The 18,408-nt window shown below is 41.4% G+C and overlaps 1 protein-coding gene across 7 annotated transcripts in view; it reads left to right on the top strand.

Annotated features, from left to right (window-relative positions):
• LOC124606775 (probable phospholipid-transporting ATPase IA) overlaps positions 1-18,408 on the top strand; it is a 642,579-nt gene that overhangs the window by 602,113 nt on the left and 22,058 nt on the right. For 3 of the 7 annotated variants that reach the window (XR_006978722.1, XM_047138832.1, XM_047138831.1), the window contains exons 22-23: positions 16,120-16,151; positions 16,352-16,436. The exons of 1 other annotated variant lie outside the window; for it this stretch is intronic. Coding sequence is in view for 2 of the 6 variants with exons in the window: in XM_047138832.1 (XP_046994788.1) it covers positions 16,120-16,151; positions 16,352-16,436 (117 nt within the window). In the remaining 4 variants the exon portion in view is untranslated. The remainder of the gene's footprint in view (positions 1-16,119; positions 16,152-16,351; positions 16,437-18,408) is intronic. 3 more of the 7 variants (XR_006978725.1, XR_006978724.1, XR_006978723.1) reach the window with 2 other exon arrangements.

Here is an 18,408-nt window from a genome sequence, read left to right as displayed (position 1 = left end):
TTTAATCGCTACACATTATAGACACAATATTGATACCAACAGAAACTGTTTGAAAGGATATTTTCTTTACATTTGTTGAACTGATGCCTGATCCCAAAGGCATCACTGGGAAGGGGGTAGGGTGGGGGGCGGGATTGACAGATACGTCAGTTACAATCAAATCATAAAAATCAGTTGGGAAAGAAAGAATGGAAATGCAAAGAGAATGGTAACATGACCAACCTTATGCCCATATGACATTCGTTCTGATATGGTTTGTGAGCAATCGCCCACTTCTGTCTTTACTTCACAATTCCTCATTCCTGTATTTCTCATAAAGAAGGAAGCTGAATTCTAAAAGGTCAATAATATTCAGTACTTCCTATAAAGTTCTTATTGCTTTTAATAAGTACGTGCATACTATACATGCCATTATTGACTTGTTACAAGAAATGAACAAATATTGTTAAATTAAACTGTGGTACTACTGCGCTTTACATATGTGGGCATGAAAATCAGTTTCAATGTCAGTTCTCAAGAAATTAAAGTGCTTTCATTTTGTCTACATCTACATACATACTCCACCAGCCGGCACATAGTGGAGGGTACATTTTACCACAACTAACCATCCCTTTCCCTGTTCCACTCACAAATAGAGCAAGGGAAAATGACTGCTTACGTTCCTCTGCATGAGCCTTAATTTCCCTTATCTTCCCTTCTCAATTCTTAAGTGATATGTAACTCAGTGGCAGTAGAATCATTCTACAGTTAGCCAAGAATGCCAGTTCTCTAAACTTTCTCAATAGTGTTTCACAAAAAAGAACATCATTTTCCCTCCAGGGATTCCCATTTGAATTCACGAAGCATATCCATAATACTTGTGTCATGACTGAACTTACCGGTAACAAATCTAGCAACATACCTCTGAATTACTTTGATGTGACCTGCTGAGGATCCGAAACATTCGAGCATTAGTCAGGAATGGGTCCCACTAGTGTTATATGTGCTCTCCATTGTAGATGAGCTGCACTGTCCTAAAATTCTCCCAAGAAATCAAAGGTGACCATTTGCTTTTCCTATTAGTGACCTTACAAACTAGTTTCATTTCATATTATTTTGCAACATTACATCTAGATACTTAATTGATGTGAGTGTGTCAAGTAGCACACCACTAATACATTTGAACATTACAGGATTGTTTTTCCTACTGGTCTGTATTAATTTAAATTTTTCTACATTTAGAGCAAGCTGCCATTCACCATACCAAATAGAAAATCTGGCTAAGTCATCCTGTGTCCTCCCACAGTTGCTAAAGGACTACACTTTCTCATTTGCTACAGCTTCATCAGCAAACAGTGACAGATTACTGCTCGCCAAATCAGTCAGGTCATTTATGTATACAGAGACCAAGAGCAGCCCCTTCCCTGGGCACTCCTGATGATACCCTTGCCTCTGATGAAAACTTGTCATCCATCATAATGACATGGATTGTATTACTTAAGAAGTCTTAAAACCATTTACATATCTAGGAACCTTTTCCATGTGCTCGAGACTTAATTAACAATTTGCAGCAGGACATATGTAAACATCTCATATGCAAGTTTAATAGTAGTTGTCATAGACCTCTGTGACTTATTGCCTAGGCTTAGCTTCTGATTAAGAAGTGTGAAGATAACACATTAGAAAAATTGAATACTTAAAATTATAACGATGCTGAAGGAAGAAACAGTTGGAATGCATGTCACATGTGATGAAGGCTGATAAAAATAAACTGTTAAAGCGAGGTAGCAATCACTTATTATTCTTCTTCAAATTACCAAGCAACATGACTGAGTGATAGAGACACTAGACTCATATTCAGTAGAAGGATGGTCAAATGCTTATCATATTTTCTGTGATTTTCTAAATACTTTCAACTTGATGTTGGGACAATTCCTCTGAATAGTCCACTGTATGTTTCCTTTCCCCTTCTTGTCCAATCTCAGCTTGTGCTCCATCTCATTAATTACCTCAGCAGGATATTAAAGTGTAATTTTTGTCTAGTCTTTGATGTGAAATGAAATTTCAAACCACACACAAAATGATATTCAACGGAGAGTTTTAGAATTATTGCTGAGACATTGCTGTATGCTGTGTTCATCCAGGTCAACAAGTCACTGACTTAACTCCTAGAGGCTTTGTTTAGTTTATTGTGTTCTGTTCATGTTCATTTGATGACCCATCTGATGAACAGTCAGGCTGGGAAAGAAGTGGTATTTGTTATTACCTTTAATCACTAATAAATTGCGTGGATATACAAACGTAGAACAATAGCGAGTTACATGCTACCAACTCCAAATCTGTTATTAGACTGCCGTCCCGTGACATGCGGCCGGCGCCTTTCGTAGCTAGGTGGTGCTCCCGCGCTCAGCTGAGTTGCGGAGCGCCTCTATCGCCGTGTTCGTGTACTGACGTAGCGGCACTGTTAAATATCGTGGCACTGTCACAACACTTTTCCCCCCTTGAAAGAAAAAGAAAAAAACCTCTCACTTCCTTGGAGACACGGACAGGGCGGAGACATCCATGGCCTCTTGGGAGGCCCCGAGAAGATCCCGCGGAGAAACATGAGAGTATGGTCGAAAATGTCCAGGATGGAAGCTCGTGCGTGGAACGTGCCTCCTGGACGAGATGATGGGTGGACACTCCGGAGCAGCTTCCATAGGTGTCGTGGACCTGGGGGTGTGATCCAGCGAGATGGGTTCCGGGTAAGGTGGCGTCGCGACTGGGGCCGGTTCCGGCATACTCGGAAACGGTAGCGACGTTGGTTGCCACAACACGCACGGGAGATCGGCAGCAGCGACAGGATTGGCTTCTCGGGCTGGTGGAGGCGAAGGAAGGTGCGGTGGCACCGGTGTGGCCACCACTCGTGGGCGCATCTGGTCATAATGGCGAACAACCATGCCGTCATCCGTACGTATTTCCCAAAGCCGGCGGCCGCAAAGAGCCTTGACCACCCTTGGAATCCATTTAGGGCGAGAACCATACCCTCGTGCCCACACGTCGGCGCCCACCGAGTATTTTCCCGCACTAGGGGGGACAGTACAAGGCCTGACAGGGTGAAGCAGGTGCAGTAGAGTGCACGGTTGGCGGCCATGCAAGAGTTCAGCAGGGCTGCGATCACCCAGAGGCGTGAAGCGATAAGAACTCAGAAAATGCAACAGAGCGTCACCTGTGCAAAAATCACTAAGGAATTTTTTCATCTGGCTTTTGAAAGTGCGGACAAGGCGCTCGACCTCCCCATTCGATTGCGGATGGAAGGGCGGTGTTGTAACATGATGAATCCCGTGTCCAGTACAAAAATCAAGGAAGGCCTGCGAAGAGAACTGAGGGCCATTGTCCGTGACGATCGTGGATGGAAGACCTTCTAGCGCAAAGATTTTGGACAAAGCCAGCGCCATCGCCGCAGTGGTGGGCGACGGACATCGAACAACAAATGGAAATTTCGAGAAGGCATCAATCAACAGTAGCCAATAAGTGCCGAGGAAGGGGCCGGCAAAGTCAGCATGCACCCGTTCCCATGGCTGTGCCGGATCAGGCCACGGAGAGGGCATTGTACGGGGTACAGCCAGTTGTTGAGCACACTGACCACACGCAGCGACCATGTGGGCAATGTCCGAATCAATACCGGGCCAATAAACGTGCCTGCGGGCGAGGGACTTAGTCCGATAAATCCCCCAATGGCCTTCCTGCAACAGTTTTAGAACATCTTTGCGAAGAGAGGCTGGCACCACAACCCGTGGAGATGCGCCATCCGTGGCCAGAAGAACAACACCTCACGAACAGACAGACGAAGGTGCAAGGCATGGTAGTTGCGAAGGGGATCCGATGCCCGGCCCTTGGTCCTGTCCGGCCAACCCCGTTGAACAAAACCGATCACCTGACGCAGGGCTGGGTCCCGCGCAGTATCCGACACGACCTGCGAACCTGTAAGTGGAAAACCCTCGACTGCACGACGTTCTTCCTCATCAATGTGGAAACAGAGTAGTTCATCTCGATCGAAAACCGGGTCGGGGCCCATCGGCAAACGCGACAATGCGTCAGCGTTGGCGTGCTGGGCCGTGGGGCGACAGTGAATCTCATAGTGAAAACGAGACAAGTATAAGGCCCAACATTGTAGGCGGTGAGCGGCCTTATCCGGAAGCGACGCCGATGGGCTGAACAGAGAGACCAGCAGCTTGTGGTCGGTGATGAGGTGAAACTTAGAACCATACAAAAAAACGCTGAACTTTTTTAGAGCATAAACGATAGCGAGCGCCTCCTTTTCGATTTGAGAGTAACGCCGTTGCACATCGTTGAGGGTCTCAGAAGCATAGGCGATGGGTCGTTCCGACCCATCCTCATACCGATGGGCGAGAACAGCCCCTAGGCCATACTGTGACGCGTCAGTCGCCAGAACCAAGTGCTGACCCGGACGGAATGTGGCAGGACAAGGCGCCGACTGCAAATGAGCCTTCAGGCGGACAAAAGCCTGCTCACACTCGTCGGACCAACAGAAAGGAACGTTTTTGCGTAACAGCTGATGCAGAGGATGAGCTACCGCCGCCGCTGATGGAATGACTTTGTGATAATAAGCAATCTTGCCTAGAAACGCCTGAAGTTCTTTGACCGTAGATGGCCGGGGTAGAGCGGTAATGGCCGCAACGTGCTGACGTAGAGGACGTATACCCTCACGGGACAAGTGGAAACCAAGATACACAATGGAGGGTTGGAAAAACTGTGATTTGTCCAGATTGCACTTCAACCCAGCCGAATGCAGAACCCGAAACAGTGAACGCAAATTGCGAAGGTGCTCCTCAGTGGAGGCCCCCATGACAACATTGTTTTCCAGATAGTTGATGCAGCTGGGAACAGAAGCCGTGAGCTGTTCCAAAAACCGCTGAAAAATGGCCGGCGCGCTAGCGACGCTAAATGGTAACCGCTGGTACTGATACAACCCACAAGGAGTGGGAGAAAGTCCTTGGAAGACGCATCCAATGGCAACTGATGGTACGCCTCCAATAAGTCAAGTTTGGAAAAGAACTGGCCCCCAGCGAGCTTGGTAAATAACTCCTCAGGATGGGGAAGAGGATAAGTGTCAATGAGGCTCTGAGCATTGACAGTGGCTTTAAAATCACCACACAATCGCAGACTCCCATTTGGTTTAGAAACCACCACGATTGGCGATGCCCATTAGCTGGAGGTAACAGGAAGGAGAATCCCTGAAGCTGTTAACCGGTCTATCTCAGCCTTGACAGATGCACCCAACGCCACAGGAATAGGGCGTGCCCGGAAAAACTTAGGGCGAGCTGTAGCTTTAAGAGTAATGTGGGCTTCAAAATCCTTGGCACGACCCAGACCAGCAGAGAACACGGACGAGAATTCAGAACACAATCCATACAGCTGTTGATACGGTATATCCTCAGATATGAGGTGCACATCATCATCAATGGAGAACCCGAACAACTGGAAAGCATCATACCCGAACAGGTTTTCAGTGCCCACATGATCCACCACATAAAACGTGAGGGGCCTTCAACAGACTTGTAGGCAGTGGAAGCATCAAACTGGCCAACGATAGGAATTTTCTGCTTATTATAAGTCCTCAGATTTCGCGTAACGGGAGACAAGGGAGGGGAGCCCAACTCCAAATACGTGCGAGAATTAATGAGGGTTACTGCAGAGCCAGTGTCCACTTGCATGCGAATGTCTTTATCCAGAACACGAACAGTGACAAAAAACTTATTTGTTTGAGAAAGCACACAGTTAACATCAATGTCCGATGCCTCGTCCTCGTCGACAGGAACTTTAGGGGACTGACACACAGAGGCATTGTGGCCTTTTTTTCTACATGAATTACACGTGGCCCAACGTTTTGGACACGTGGCCCTGTCATGCTGTACGAAACAACGTGGACAAGAAGGAAGTGTGGAACGAACCTGCTTCTGTGGTTGCTGTTTTCGCTGCGAGCGTGGTGGCCCAACGCGACGTTGTTGACGCGAGTGAACCGCCGCCACATCGTCGTTCCCCTGGGAAACAGGCAAATTGTCCGTGTCGAAAGTTGTCTGTATAGCACCTACATCACACCACGCGTCTGTTTGCGCACCAGCAGCGTGAGACACTTCAAAAGATTGAGCTATGCTTAGAACTTCCGACAACGACGGGTTTGGCAGTTGTAATGCACGTTGCCGAACTTCTTTATCAGGAGCAAGCCGTAGAATAGCATCCCTAACCATTGAATCAGCATAAGACTCATGATGAGTGTCTGTGACAAACTGACATTTCCGACTCAGACCTTGTAGTTCCGCCGCCCAAGCCCGGTAAGATTTATGGGGCTGTTTACGACACCGGTAGAACGCCACGCGGGCGGCAACGACGTGGGTGTTTTTTTCGGTAATAGGTAGACAATAAGTCACACATTTCTTGGAAGGACAGAGAGGCAGTTTCCCGCAGAGGGGCTAACTCAGATAGCAGCTGATAGATCCGTGGGGAAATCCAAGATAGAAATAACGACTTACATATAGGAGCGTCGACAACGCCGAAAGCCAAGAAGTGTTGCCACAAACGCTTCTCATAATCCTCCCAGTCTTCAGCAGTCTCGGCGTAAGGAGGGAATGGAGGCGGAGAAGAGGAAGACAGACGATGAGTAAGCGACGTCGACAACGCCTGAATAGCAGCCGTCAGCTGTGTTTGTTGTTCAATGGGTGCTTGCATAAGCTGTTCCATGTCTGCCCCGACAAGAACACGCAATTCCACAATGCAGGAAAAAAAATATCCCGTCCTCGTCGCCAAAAAGTGTTATAACCTTTAATCACTAATAAATTGCGTGGATATACAAACGTAGAACAATAGCGAGTTACATGCTACCAACTCCGAATCTGTCATTAGACTGCCGTCCCGTGACATGCGGCCGGCGCCGTTCATAGCTAGGTGGCGCTACCGCGCTCAGCCGAGTTGCGGAGCGCCTCTATCGCCGTGTTTGCGTACTGACGTAGCGGCTCTGTTAAATATCGTGGCACTGTCACAACAGTTATGCTGTGAATAAGACTTATACAATGTCACATGTGAGGTCTCCTGGCATGTACAATTTTCAACTAACTTACAAGAATGTCTTTGCCTTGAAAATGGCAAGATGTTCTCCTGTCAGAGTGTTGGTGATTGTTGATGACATCACCTGGCTGCATTCTCATAAGTTATTTGAACAAGACTTGGACATTTCTGAAAAACTGTCCAAGTGTTTTGTTGTCTAATCAAATACCAAGTTTATGCTGAAGGATGTCTAATTTAAGGTTACACAGCTTTGTTAAGGTGCTGTTTAATGCCGGTGGCAGCAAAAGCTTTATTTTGCTAGTCACACCTACTAGCTCATTTTCATTTGGTCCAACAGTCACAAAATTCACTTTGTAACATTCTGCTTAACCCAGTCTAAGAATATACTGCCATTACCTTAAGCTTGTGAAGAGACAATATGTGAGCTGTCCACTTACTGATGTAATATGTGAGCTTTCTGCATTCTTACGTCTGCATTGATACACAAATTGTATCCCAAAATAATGATGTTCTAACACACACCTTGAAATGTCATAGTTCACAAATGACAGAGTTGTTGTGCAGTGTCAGCTGGATATCTGTGGGAATTTTAACTGTTATAAATTGCAAATACTCCCCACACAACCTGCTATCTTACTATAATTCTGTTAGTTGAAGTAGTACTATTCCGTGCTTTATTTTTGTATGTCCAGTTCGTATATTGCCAGAAGTGTGAAAGCCTTCTGTGGATATGAACCATTTATAGCAAATTATAATGATTTAATATTGTGAAGAATATAATATGCCTCATGAATCTGTGTCAATCCTGAGCATCAGTCATCTCTTACAGTTGAACTGAAGGCCACTGACATGTAATGTCCAGGAGTTCATAGAGTCACTCCCCACATTTTTAGCATACCTGGATTCATATGTGAATTCTGATGCTCAGGCTTAAATTTTCAAAATTTCACTTTCTTTACAGAACTGATGAGTGTGAAAATGGCTAATTTATCTTGGAGTGCACTGTTATAGACTCATTATACATTGTCATAGCCAGTGTGTAATCATCACTTCTCACTTGCCACTTATCCACCGCGTGGTTTTTTTTTTCCAGTTTTTACTAAGGTGATCTATCATTACTTTTTCCATAGCACCCGCTTCCCTGTTTTTTTATCTAAACATCACATTCCACTAGTTTCTGCCATTTTCCACACAATATCTTGACTTTTAAGTCTTCACCAGGTACTATTGTACTTCAACAGGATGTAGTATGTAATTATATCCTGAAGCTTCTACTACCACAGGAAATATTAATTTTAGGATAGTAATGATGCTGTGGTTTTCACAATTAAAGTTTCTGATCTGTCTGATACTGAAAGTTTACAGTCAGTATGTATTACCAGTTTTGACTTATGGCAGTGACATGAAAATTTAATGTGAAATCGATTCAAAAATAGTGTGTTTCATAGTAAAGATTGGGGAGAGGTATGTTTGGAGTTACTTGAGTATACAGGAAAATAAACAAATGGATCAGGCAACAGATTGGATTGGAAGATGTAATTAAAAATGCACTACAAATGAAACTGAGTTGGGCAGGACATGTAGCCACACGAATGGATTGTCAATAGACTGCAGTAGAACTTTGCTGGTTCTGATATAAAGAGGATAGACAATATTGGAAAGTGTGCCAGAGCGACATCAATGTACATTGCTGATGACCATAAGGCTTCGAGGAGTCTGGAGGAAGTCTTTATCCAGCAGTAGGTGTCAAATGGCAGATGATGAATGGTGCTGAACCTGGAAAGTTTCAGTATGTGCCACAGCTGGTATAAATCTGATGGTACTTGATTTAATGGGGCGCAGCATTTTAGACAGCTTGAGTGATCAGTTACCTAAAGCATTTAGTATGACTCAAATTTATAATCTTTTATAAATAACTTTTTAATGACAATATATAAAGCCTCGTCTACACACCATGTAGAGGAGGTGTTGAGCCTTCAGTCGGGGCCCCAGTGCTCAGAGGCAAGTGCGCACGTGCACGTGTATGTCCACACCTGGAGACACCGGCGTTTATGTGTGTGTGTGTGTGTGTGTGTGTGTGTGTGTGTGTGTGTGTGTGTGTTCTATTTTGGAAGGAAGACTTTTCAGCCCAAAAACCTGCAGTCAACATTGTGGCTGTCAGTGACTCAAAGCCTCGTCTACATGGTGCAGCAGTTCTCCCTTTCAATCCCTTTCATATTGTTGTTATTCCATCTTGGACTTTCTGTTGTTTAACTTCTTCATAATTCTGCCAGATTTGCAATTTTGATTACATTTATTTTTCTGTCACCAGTTTCTGTTCTGTTGTCAGTTTTAAGAGTGATTCACTTTCAACCAACACTTGTATAAAATCAGACTATCAGCTTGACAATTAACAACATATCAAAATGGCAGTGGAAAAGTAAATATAAAAAAACTTGCAACTTTGATGTAATTATTGAAATATCATTCATACAATTATTGAAACTGCTGAGCACAAAATACAAAAATCTATCAAATTTTGTATGTCATTAAGTTAATCTCATAATGGTAATCAGGAATGCTCTACTGTAACAACAAGACAGAGTTTAGTTTGGTTTCAGGTCTCATTACCTTCTCATGCGTTATAACTTAACTCTCTTGTGCCTTATCTACAATAATGTTATTCCCCTTCCTAAATATATTCAATTAAGCTGTTTCATATAAGAATGCCAAACATTTGACTCCACTGCAAGATTCATTCCATACTCTCTGTCAAAACATGGAGTTTCCTCACAATACTACTTTTGCAGCAGTATTACAGATACATCTGTATGTCTTATCACTCGATTTTTGCCTAAGAGCTTATATGTTATAGCATACTGCATTCGAAAAATAACCATGAGGGAACATTTTATATATTTGTGCTTTTCTCCCACAACAGATTTTTGTAAAATAATTCAGCAGAATTTAATTGCAACACAGTCAGACCATGGACCTTCCTTTAATAATTCGTATTCAGTGTTGTTTAAATTTCTTGCATATGCTTTTCCACTTTGCTTCTGTGTATTGCCTGTTGTCATTTCTAAAAACTTACTACACCGACTTCCAGTTTGTTTTTTGTATTTTCCACTTTCACTGTAGTATTTTTATAGTTTTGCAAAATTTTCAACTATTTTGTTACTCATTCTTAAATTTTGTTTTCTTTATTTTCTTTTGTTCATAATACATTAAAGAATGATTTTTGATTTTACATAATTGTAACCTCCTCATTATTTTTACCTTAATTTTGTCATTTCATAGAATTAGTCTCATTTGCTTTATTTTTATGAATTTCTGGCTGTTCCTCTTCATCAGTTGGTTATAATCTTGTTTGAAACATGTGGAATGGTATTTAGTTCTTAAATCTTTGTTGAACCAGATGTGAGGCGCTGACAGCTTTCCATGTCTCCTAGTACTTGTCAAGCATAACTTCTCTTGGGAACCCAGTCATGGGTCTGTTATGGTCATATGTTGACAGGATGCTATGATCACATCCATCAGTGATCACTTTAATGTGACACAGTTCAGATGACCATATCATTTAATTACAGCATGCTATAAAAATGTTTTATGGAATACTTGGCTGTGATGCAGGCTATGGAGAGCCCATTGTAAACATAGATACAGAATGTGTCACACATCTATTATTCACCAGAGGGTTGCTGTCCACAGAAGAGAGGAATTTGAATTAAAATTAGTGTCACAAAACTTTAATTTTCCACCAATGTTCACCCCTGTGATTGTGGAAAGCTCATGTCATTCAAGAATTATTTGAGATTTCTTATTCATAAAAGTTGTCATTTTGACAAACTTCTGCTATGCATGTTGAGATAATTCAAGAAAGTCATGTTAACTGCTATTTCTTCTAATCACAGAAAATGGAAAATGGCTGTAAATTGCAGCAGTTTATATAGCTGCTGTGAAAATAGCCACAACAAGAGACTTGAAAAAGACGTCACAGGTATTTGTCTGATGTAAAATTTTTATAGCATTTCTGTACCAATTAATCAAACAGAATATCAGAGTAGCCTTCCTGCATCAATTGTAACTTTGCTGTAGTAAATACAAAGCAAGAAGAATAAATAGGCAATAAAAGTTACACAAAGTGTGCATTATATGTATTTGGAAAGAAATAAAGAAAGCAGTTTCGTATTGGATATTAATAGTCTGCTCTTAGGCTGGATTTTCAGAAAAATAAAAATAAAATACTGTTTAATGATTTATTGTTGATGAGCTGAAGTGTCAATGGGATAGAGTGGGACAGCATATGAGACACTACAAATTGGAAATTAGAATATGAACTAGAGTTCAGTAGAGACGTATAACAAACTGAATGATTGTCTGCCGTGTACTTAGTGTGACAAGCAATCAACACTTAAAATGAGTGAACCCTTATAGAACAGTGCTTCAGAATGGCATTCATGCCAATATGAAGGAACTCATTTAATCCTTGAGAACATGAATTGTAGTAGCATTTTTGTATACACAATAGTGCATAATTTTTAAATATGTTTGAACATCTTGCATAGTAAATATCCAAACTTCAGAGCAACTGAGAATCATAATTTTCAACACAAACATTACACTTTAAGGGAATTACAGATATACTGTAATCAAAGAATAGGAAACTGAATAGCATATACTTTGTAAGTTAAATTTTACTGTCTTCAGAGGCTTAGAAAAATGTAGGGACACCGGTAGAATCATATGTCACTCAAACAGTACTAAACATATCAGACCTGAAACAAAACACTCTGTGACCAAAACCCTCCGTAGCTGTTCCAAAGATGTCATCCATGTAATTAATAATGTGTGGGCTTCCTTCTGCTGCTGTTATAACCTTCAGCAACCAAAGAAGGCCTTCCATTATATTCTGGCACACTGAAGGTGGCATTTACTTCCATTCTACATTACGGGCAGTGTATGGTTGTTGCCAAGATTTTGTGCAAATACGTGCAACACAAACCAGCATCCTAGCTAAGCTCAACAATGCCCAGTTGCAGTCTGATCAGCACTTTGAATAGACCAGTCCAGCAAATCCACATACAAACGATAATGCATTGACCTTCGCTATTTGGATAGTACCATTATTTTCATGGCACAGGAAAGTATTTTGTTTCAAATTGTTACTATATTTGAGATGAATGCTCCTCTCCAAATTGTTCCCATTAACACCTGCATTCATTTGGCCATTGACCAAAACTGGTGGTCTGAGCCCCAGACCATTGTAATGAATTATTTTGTCAGGACCACACACTAATGTACTAAATACCTCCCCTCCCTCTCTGTTCCCCCCACCCCCAAAACGCACTCACACAAAAAGAGCTATGTCACATCACTCCATACCATTACTACAATTGTCAGTGTTGTCATATGATTATTAGGTGATTTTCCACATCCACCTAGGCAAATACTTGGCTGTTTCGCAAGTCCTGACTTGGATACATGATCTGCAAACTCTTTGAAAAATGATGTCACATTTGACCATTCAAATACACTAAATACGTAAGAAAGGGTACATGGAGTGTGGTGAGCCCATAGTAGTAGTAGTAATAATAATAATAATAATAATAATATCCTGTATATGGGCATAGTTGGTTCTCAGTGAAATTGGTATCAGTCCCAAACTGGCATTGTCTGTATAATGGGCACTGGAAAGGAAAGATTCATTCTTCAGATCAGTGGCTTTTAGGTAACAGAATTAGGAGGAAAACATAGTACTTTCAGATTTCAGTTAATCATTCTGTCATTGATGTCTGAATGTGAGCTAGAATGGAAGTTCTCTGTTGCGGATGACAAGAACAACATAAAACTGATTTGGATAGCTTGCTGCAAAGTGAATTGGCCTTTGTCAGTTAATTTTCTGGACCAACCAGAATCATTATTATGCTACTGTGGCATTTTCTCTTTAAATATCATTGCTAATAATGAACCTTGACACGTAGGATTCATGTGAAATATCTGTCACAGACTGACAAATTTGGGTTTTCTACAGTTGTGTATAATTTCAGCTTAATCAAGTTTACCTGAAATATACTTGGGGACATAATCTTATTGTATTCAGAGGGTATCTGAGTAATTTTTAACATTGTAATCCACAATTTCTCACTCTTGTTTTGGTAGTTGAATAATAGGCACTCCTTTCGTAGCTCCTATAGGCTCAAAAAGAAAAACAGTCTAAAGGAATTAATTAAAATGAGAATGTAAAGAAAAACTGTTGCAAATTACTTGATGTCAAAGTGAAAAGTACTGAAAATAGTACCTTCTGACATGAGATGTTCTTAGGCAGGTTCAAGAGCAGATGTATGGAATATTACTGTAATTTTTGATGTTATGTGTTTCACAAACTTATTTCACAATAGTGAAAGTAATTCTCAAATTAGGGTGCTATGTAAATTTCCTTTTAGAAACAGAAAGGAGGTGTGTAATTAGTTGAAGTTAATGTGTATGCACCAAGTATTTATTTTAGATTTTCTTTATTACATGTCTCAAGTACAACTTGCTTCCAATTTTAATATCATACTGAAGACACCCATTTCCTTTTCTCATCATTGTTAAATATGAAAGGTGCAAATTTTCTTTTGTTGCAATTTTAGAATCATTCTAAAGACAGACTTTTCCCCTTTTCATCATTGTTCAGGACAAAAGTTACAAATTTCCTTTCTTTGCTTCACAAAGAAAAACATGAGAAATACACTACTGGCCATTAAAATTGCTACACCATGAAGATGATGTGCTACAGATGCGAAATTTAACCGACGGGAAGAAGATGCTGTGATATTCAAATAATTAGATTTTCAGAGCATTCACACAAAGTTGGCACCGGTGGCAACACCTACAACGTGCTGACATGAGGAAAGTTTCCAGCTGATTTCTCATACACAAACAGACAGTTGACCGGCGTTGCCTGGTGAAACGTTGTTGTGATGCCTCGTGTAAGGAGGAGAAATGTGTACCATCACGTTTCTGACTTTGATAAAGGTCATATTGTAGCCTATCGCAATTGCGGTTTATCGTATCGCGACACTGCTGCTTGCGTTGGTTGAGATCCAATGACTGCTAGCAGAATATGGTATCGGTGGGTTCAGGAGGGTAATACGGAGTGCCGTGATGGATCCCAATGGCCTCGTATCACTAGCAGTCGAGATGACAGGCATCTTATCTGCATGGCTGTAACAGATCTTGCAGCCACGTCTCGATCCCTGAGTCAACAGATGGGGACGTTTGCAAGACAACAACCATCTGCACGAACACATCGACGACGTTTGCAGCAGCATGGACTATCAGCTCAGAGACCATGGCTACAGTTACCCTTAGCGCTGAATCACAGACAGGAGCGCCTGCGATGGTGCACTCAACGACGAACCTGGGTGCACGAACGGCAAAACGTCATTTTTACGGATGAATCCAGGTTCTTTTTACAGCATCATGATGGTCCCATCCGTGTTTGGCGACATCGCGGTGAACGCACATTGGAAGCGTGTATTCGTCATTGCCATACTGGCATATCACCTGACGTGATGGTATGGGGTGCCATTGGTTACACATCTCGGTCACCTCTTGTTCGCATTGACGGCACTTGGACAGTGGACGCTACATTTTAGATGTGTTACGACCCGTGGCTCTACCCTTCATTCGATCCCTGCGAAACCCTACATTTCAGCAGGATAATGCACGGCCGCATGTTGCAGGTCTTGTACGGGCCTTTCTGGATACAGAAAATGTTCGACTGCTGCCCTGGCCAGCACATTCTCCAGACCTCTCACCAATTGAAAATGCCTGGTCAATGGTGGCCGAGCAACTGGCCCGTTACAATACGGCAGTCATTACTCTTGATGAACTGTGGTATCTTGTTGAAGCTGCATGGGCAGCTGTACCTGTACATGCCATCCAAGCCCTGTTTGACTCAATGCCCAGGCGTATCAAGGCCGTTATTACGGCCAGAGGTGGTTGTTCTGGGTACTGATTTCTCAGGATCTATGCACGAAAATTGCGTGAAAATGTAATCACATGTCAGTTCTAGTATAATATATTTGTCCAATGAATACCCGTTTATCATCTGCATTTCTTCTTGGTGTAGCAGTTTTAATGGCCAATAGTGTATGTATTTGCAGTAAGCATATAACACAGAAAAGTGATAAAAGGAAGAGATACATTCATTACTGCTGCAGGTGTGCACATCGAAGTTAAATCATTCTACAAATTGGAGAAATCTTGTGTATAGTATCACTTTTCTTCTGTGTAATTCTGTGTACAATACACTGTTTACACTTGCACATCAGACATAACCAAAAGTATTTTATCCTGAAGTTGTTAACAAAGACACTACCTTTTTCTGTACAAATATATTTATTTCATAGACTGTATACTGAAAACAGACATTATTAAATGATAGATTTGAATGTGTGCATATTATAGCAGTTGTAGACACATTTGTATATTCCTTACGCACATATTCCAAGTTAATAAATAAATTCAAATAAGCACCATTACCCTTTAAATTATGACTTAATTTTGTCATTGCTTTGTACAAAGCTTTTATTCTGTCCTCATTTATGTATTAGTTTCTGTACTTAGTGGCTCTTATAAAAATATTATTGTGTAGTTATTTTAAAAGTTGTAAGTTACTCTTAAAACATTTGAGTTTAATTTTAAAATACAGTCACTTTCCTGTTTAATTCCTTTACATTTGTTTGCTCATCAAATTCAAGTGAGTGCTCATCATACAATACAGCTCTCTCCTTACCCACAAACTCTTTAGAATGGACGTGGCTGCTCCAGCATGCACACTATCAAAGAGACCTGCATTCAGTCTAATATTACAATTTGAGTCCACGGTGATGATATAACTATTATTTCTAACAAAAATTCCATATGCATTAAAAAGAATCATGATTTTTAACATCCTTTATTTAGTTGTCACTGGTTATTTGACTTTACGTATGTATTGTAGTTACTAATAATTCTATGTTTTCCTGACACCCAAACCTTGTCTTTGTTATTCTATTGATGGTGTTCTTTCTCTTTGTTTCTTTCCCTTCTCATCAATTTCTTCAGACCGTTGCATGCAATTGGACAGCTATCGAGATGTAAGTACTACTAAATGACACCTTAAAAATAATATGACTTGTACTGCATGCTGCCCTTCTGCTAAAATATTTTGTAGTCATTAATTCATGCTATTTCACATAATTTTTGTTGGACAGTTTGTAGGTACAATAGTTTATTTCATTGTGTAATGCATCATGTAGTGTAATAAAGTTGTTACCATAATATTTTGATTTGCAAGTTACGTGGCATGGCACAGATGAAGATCGCATCACATCACCACTCTGTTGCTCTCATCACAGGAACCAATGCAGATTCCACACACGGTTTGTACAAAAAATATAAAATAGATTAAATCATAGGGGAACAAAAGTTATATCTTAGAACATCATATTATGCAAATATAATTTGGTAATAAAACATTTTTTTAATGATAAGACAATTGACTGTGTTCCTGTGCATAATATTCAGATAGATAAATACACTTTTTTTCATTAGATCCATAGTGAGAAGATCATGAAGGATGTAGAAATATGTAATACACATTGCCTTACAAAAGAAAACAAGAAGCACTCAGAAGCAAAGGAAGAAATAAAACAAAACTTCATAGGCTACGAGAGTATGTGATGTTATTTCAGTGATTGTTCTATTGAATCAGATTACAATGACTTTGGTGGTATGAGCCCACTTACCAGTATGACTCTGCACCAGCTCTGGCCTGGATGCATGCACTGATTTGGGTAGGAAGGCTGTCACAGTACTGTTGTATTCCTTCCAGAGGCAAGCTGGCCCACAACTTTCGTTACTGGCCCTTGAAATTCTGGATACTGATACAGGACAAAGTCCAAAGTGGCCACACACATGTTCTATCGATGACAGATCTAAGGATATATTTGGCCATGGGAGTATGTCAACATCAGGCAGACAGTGCATAGAAACACCTGCCACATGCATTGTTCTGTTGAAAACTGGCATCACCATACCTTTCCATGAGAGGTCCACAAGAGGACATATAAGGGGTATTCAGATGAAAACTGAACACCCACCATGACACAACCATGAAATAGTTTCATTCAAAATTATTCACCACACACATTAAAACATTTATTCCACTGGAAGATGAGACAATTAATTCGTAGAATGTGGTTGGCCACAACCACATCCACTCTTGCACTTCCTTGTCCAGCTGAAATAAATGTCCATGCATGTCTTCCTTCCAGTAACCAAGTATGTGAAAATCACAATGTGACAGATGTGGGCTGTTCAAAGGATGTTGCTATGTTTCCCAACCAAATCACTGGAGCATAGCCTTCGTCTGATTGGTTGTGTGGGGGCAGGCATTATCATGTAACAGGATGATTCTGTCTGACAGCATTCCAGGAAATTTTGACTTTAAGGTGCATCACAGTTTCTGCAAATGTCTTCATAGTGCTGTGCATTGATTGTGGTTCCACACTTGAGGAACTTAACAGACAGAGGGCCCCTTCAGTTGACGGAGTAGGTCATCATGACCTTACTGGAACTTGCATGAATAGCTCTGGAGTTCTTTGATGGGGGAGATGTGGGATGTTTTCACTGTTGGCTTTGCCATTTGCCCTCAGGTTGTCACACTGCTGTTGGACAGGATCATCCTGTTGCACAGTAACACCTGCCCCCACACTGCCAATTGGATGAAGGTTAGGAAACATTACAATATCCTTTGTACAGCCTGAATTTTTCACTGCATGATTTTCACATCTTCGATGACCTGGAGAAAGACATGCATGGACATCGCTTTCAGACGGACAAGGAAATGAAAGAGTGGGTGTGGTTGTGGAGTTACCAGCAGCTGACCTCGTTCTGTGCATCTAGTCTCCCAGTGGGATAAATGTCTTAACACATGTGGTGATGACTTTTGCATGGAACCATTCCTCGCTCGTGTTGTGGAAGGTGTTCAGTTTTCATTTGACTGCCTCTCTTAGAATGTCCGTTATATACTGCTGTGACATCAGAGTTTCCTCAATCACTACCAGCAGTGACCTGAAGTCATGCTCAATGGATCTTCACATCATGACACCAAAATAACTACTACTGTGCCTCCACAAAACATTGGGGGAATGGAACCTCTGCCCAGGTTGCTGCCATACTCACCAGCAACATTCATCTGGTGTAGTGCAGAACTGTGATTCATCAGTGAACACAATGGGATGTCATTCATCAGCAGTCCATGCAGTTTGGTCATGGTACCAGTCCAAATGCAGCTGTTTCTGTTGAGGAGTTATTAGCAGCCTATGCAAGAGACATTAATTCCCTAGACTG

Source organism: Schistocerca americana, chromosome 3, assembly GCF_021461395.2.
Source record: "Schistocerca americana isolate TAMUIC-IGC-003095 chromosome 3, iqSchAmer2.1, whole genome shotgun sequence".
NCBI classification, from domain to species: domain Eukaryota; kingdom Metazoa; phylum Arthropoda; class Insecta; order Orthoptera; family Acrididae; genus Schistocerca; species Schistocerca americana.
Note: the sequence above shows the minus strand (reverse complement) of the source record. Positions and strands in the feature narration are given on the sequence as shown.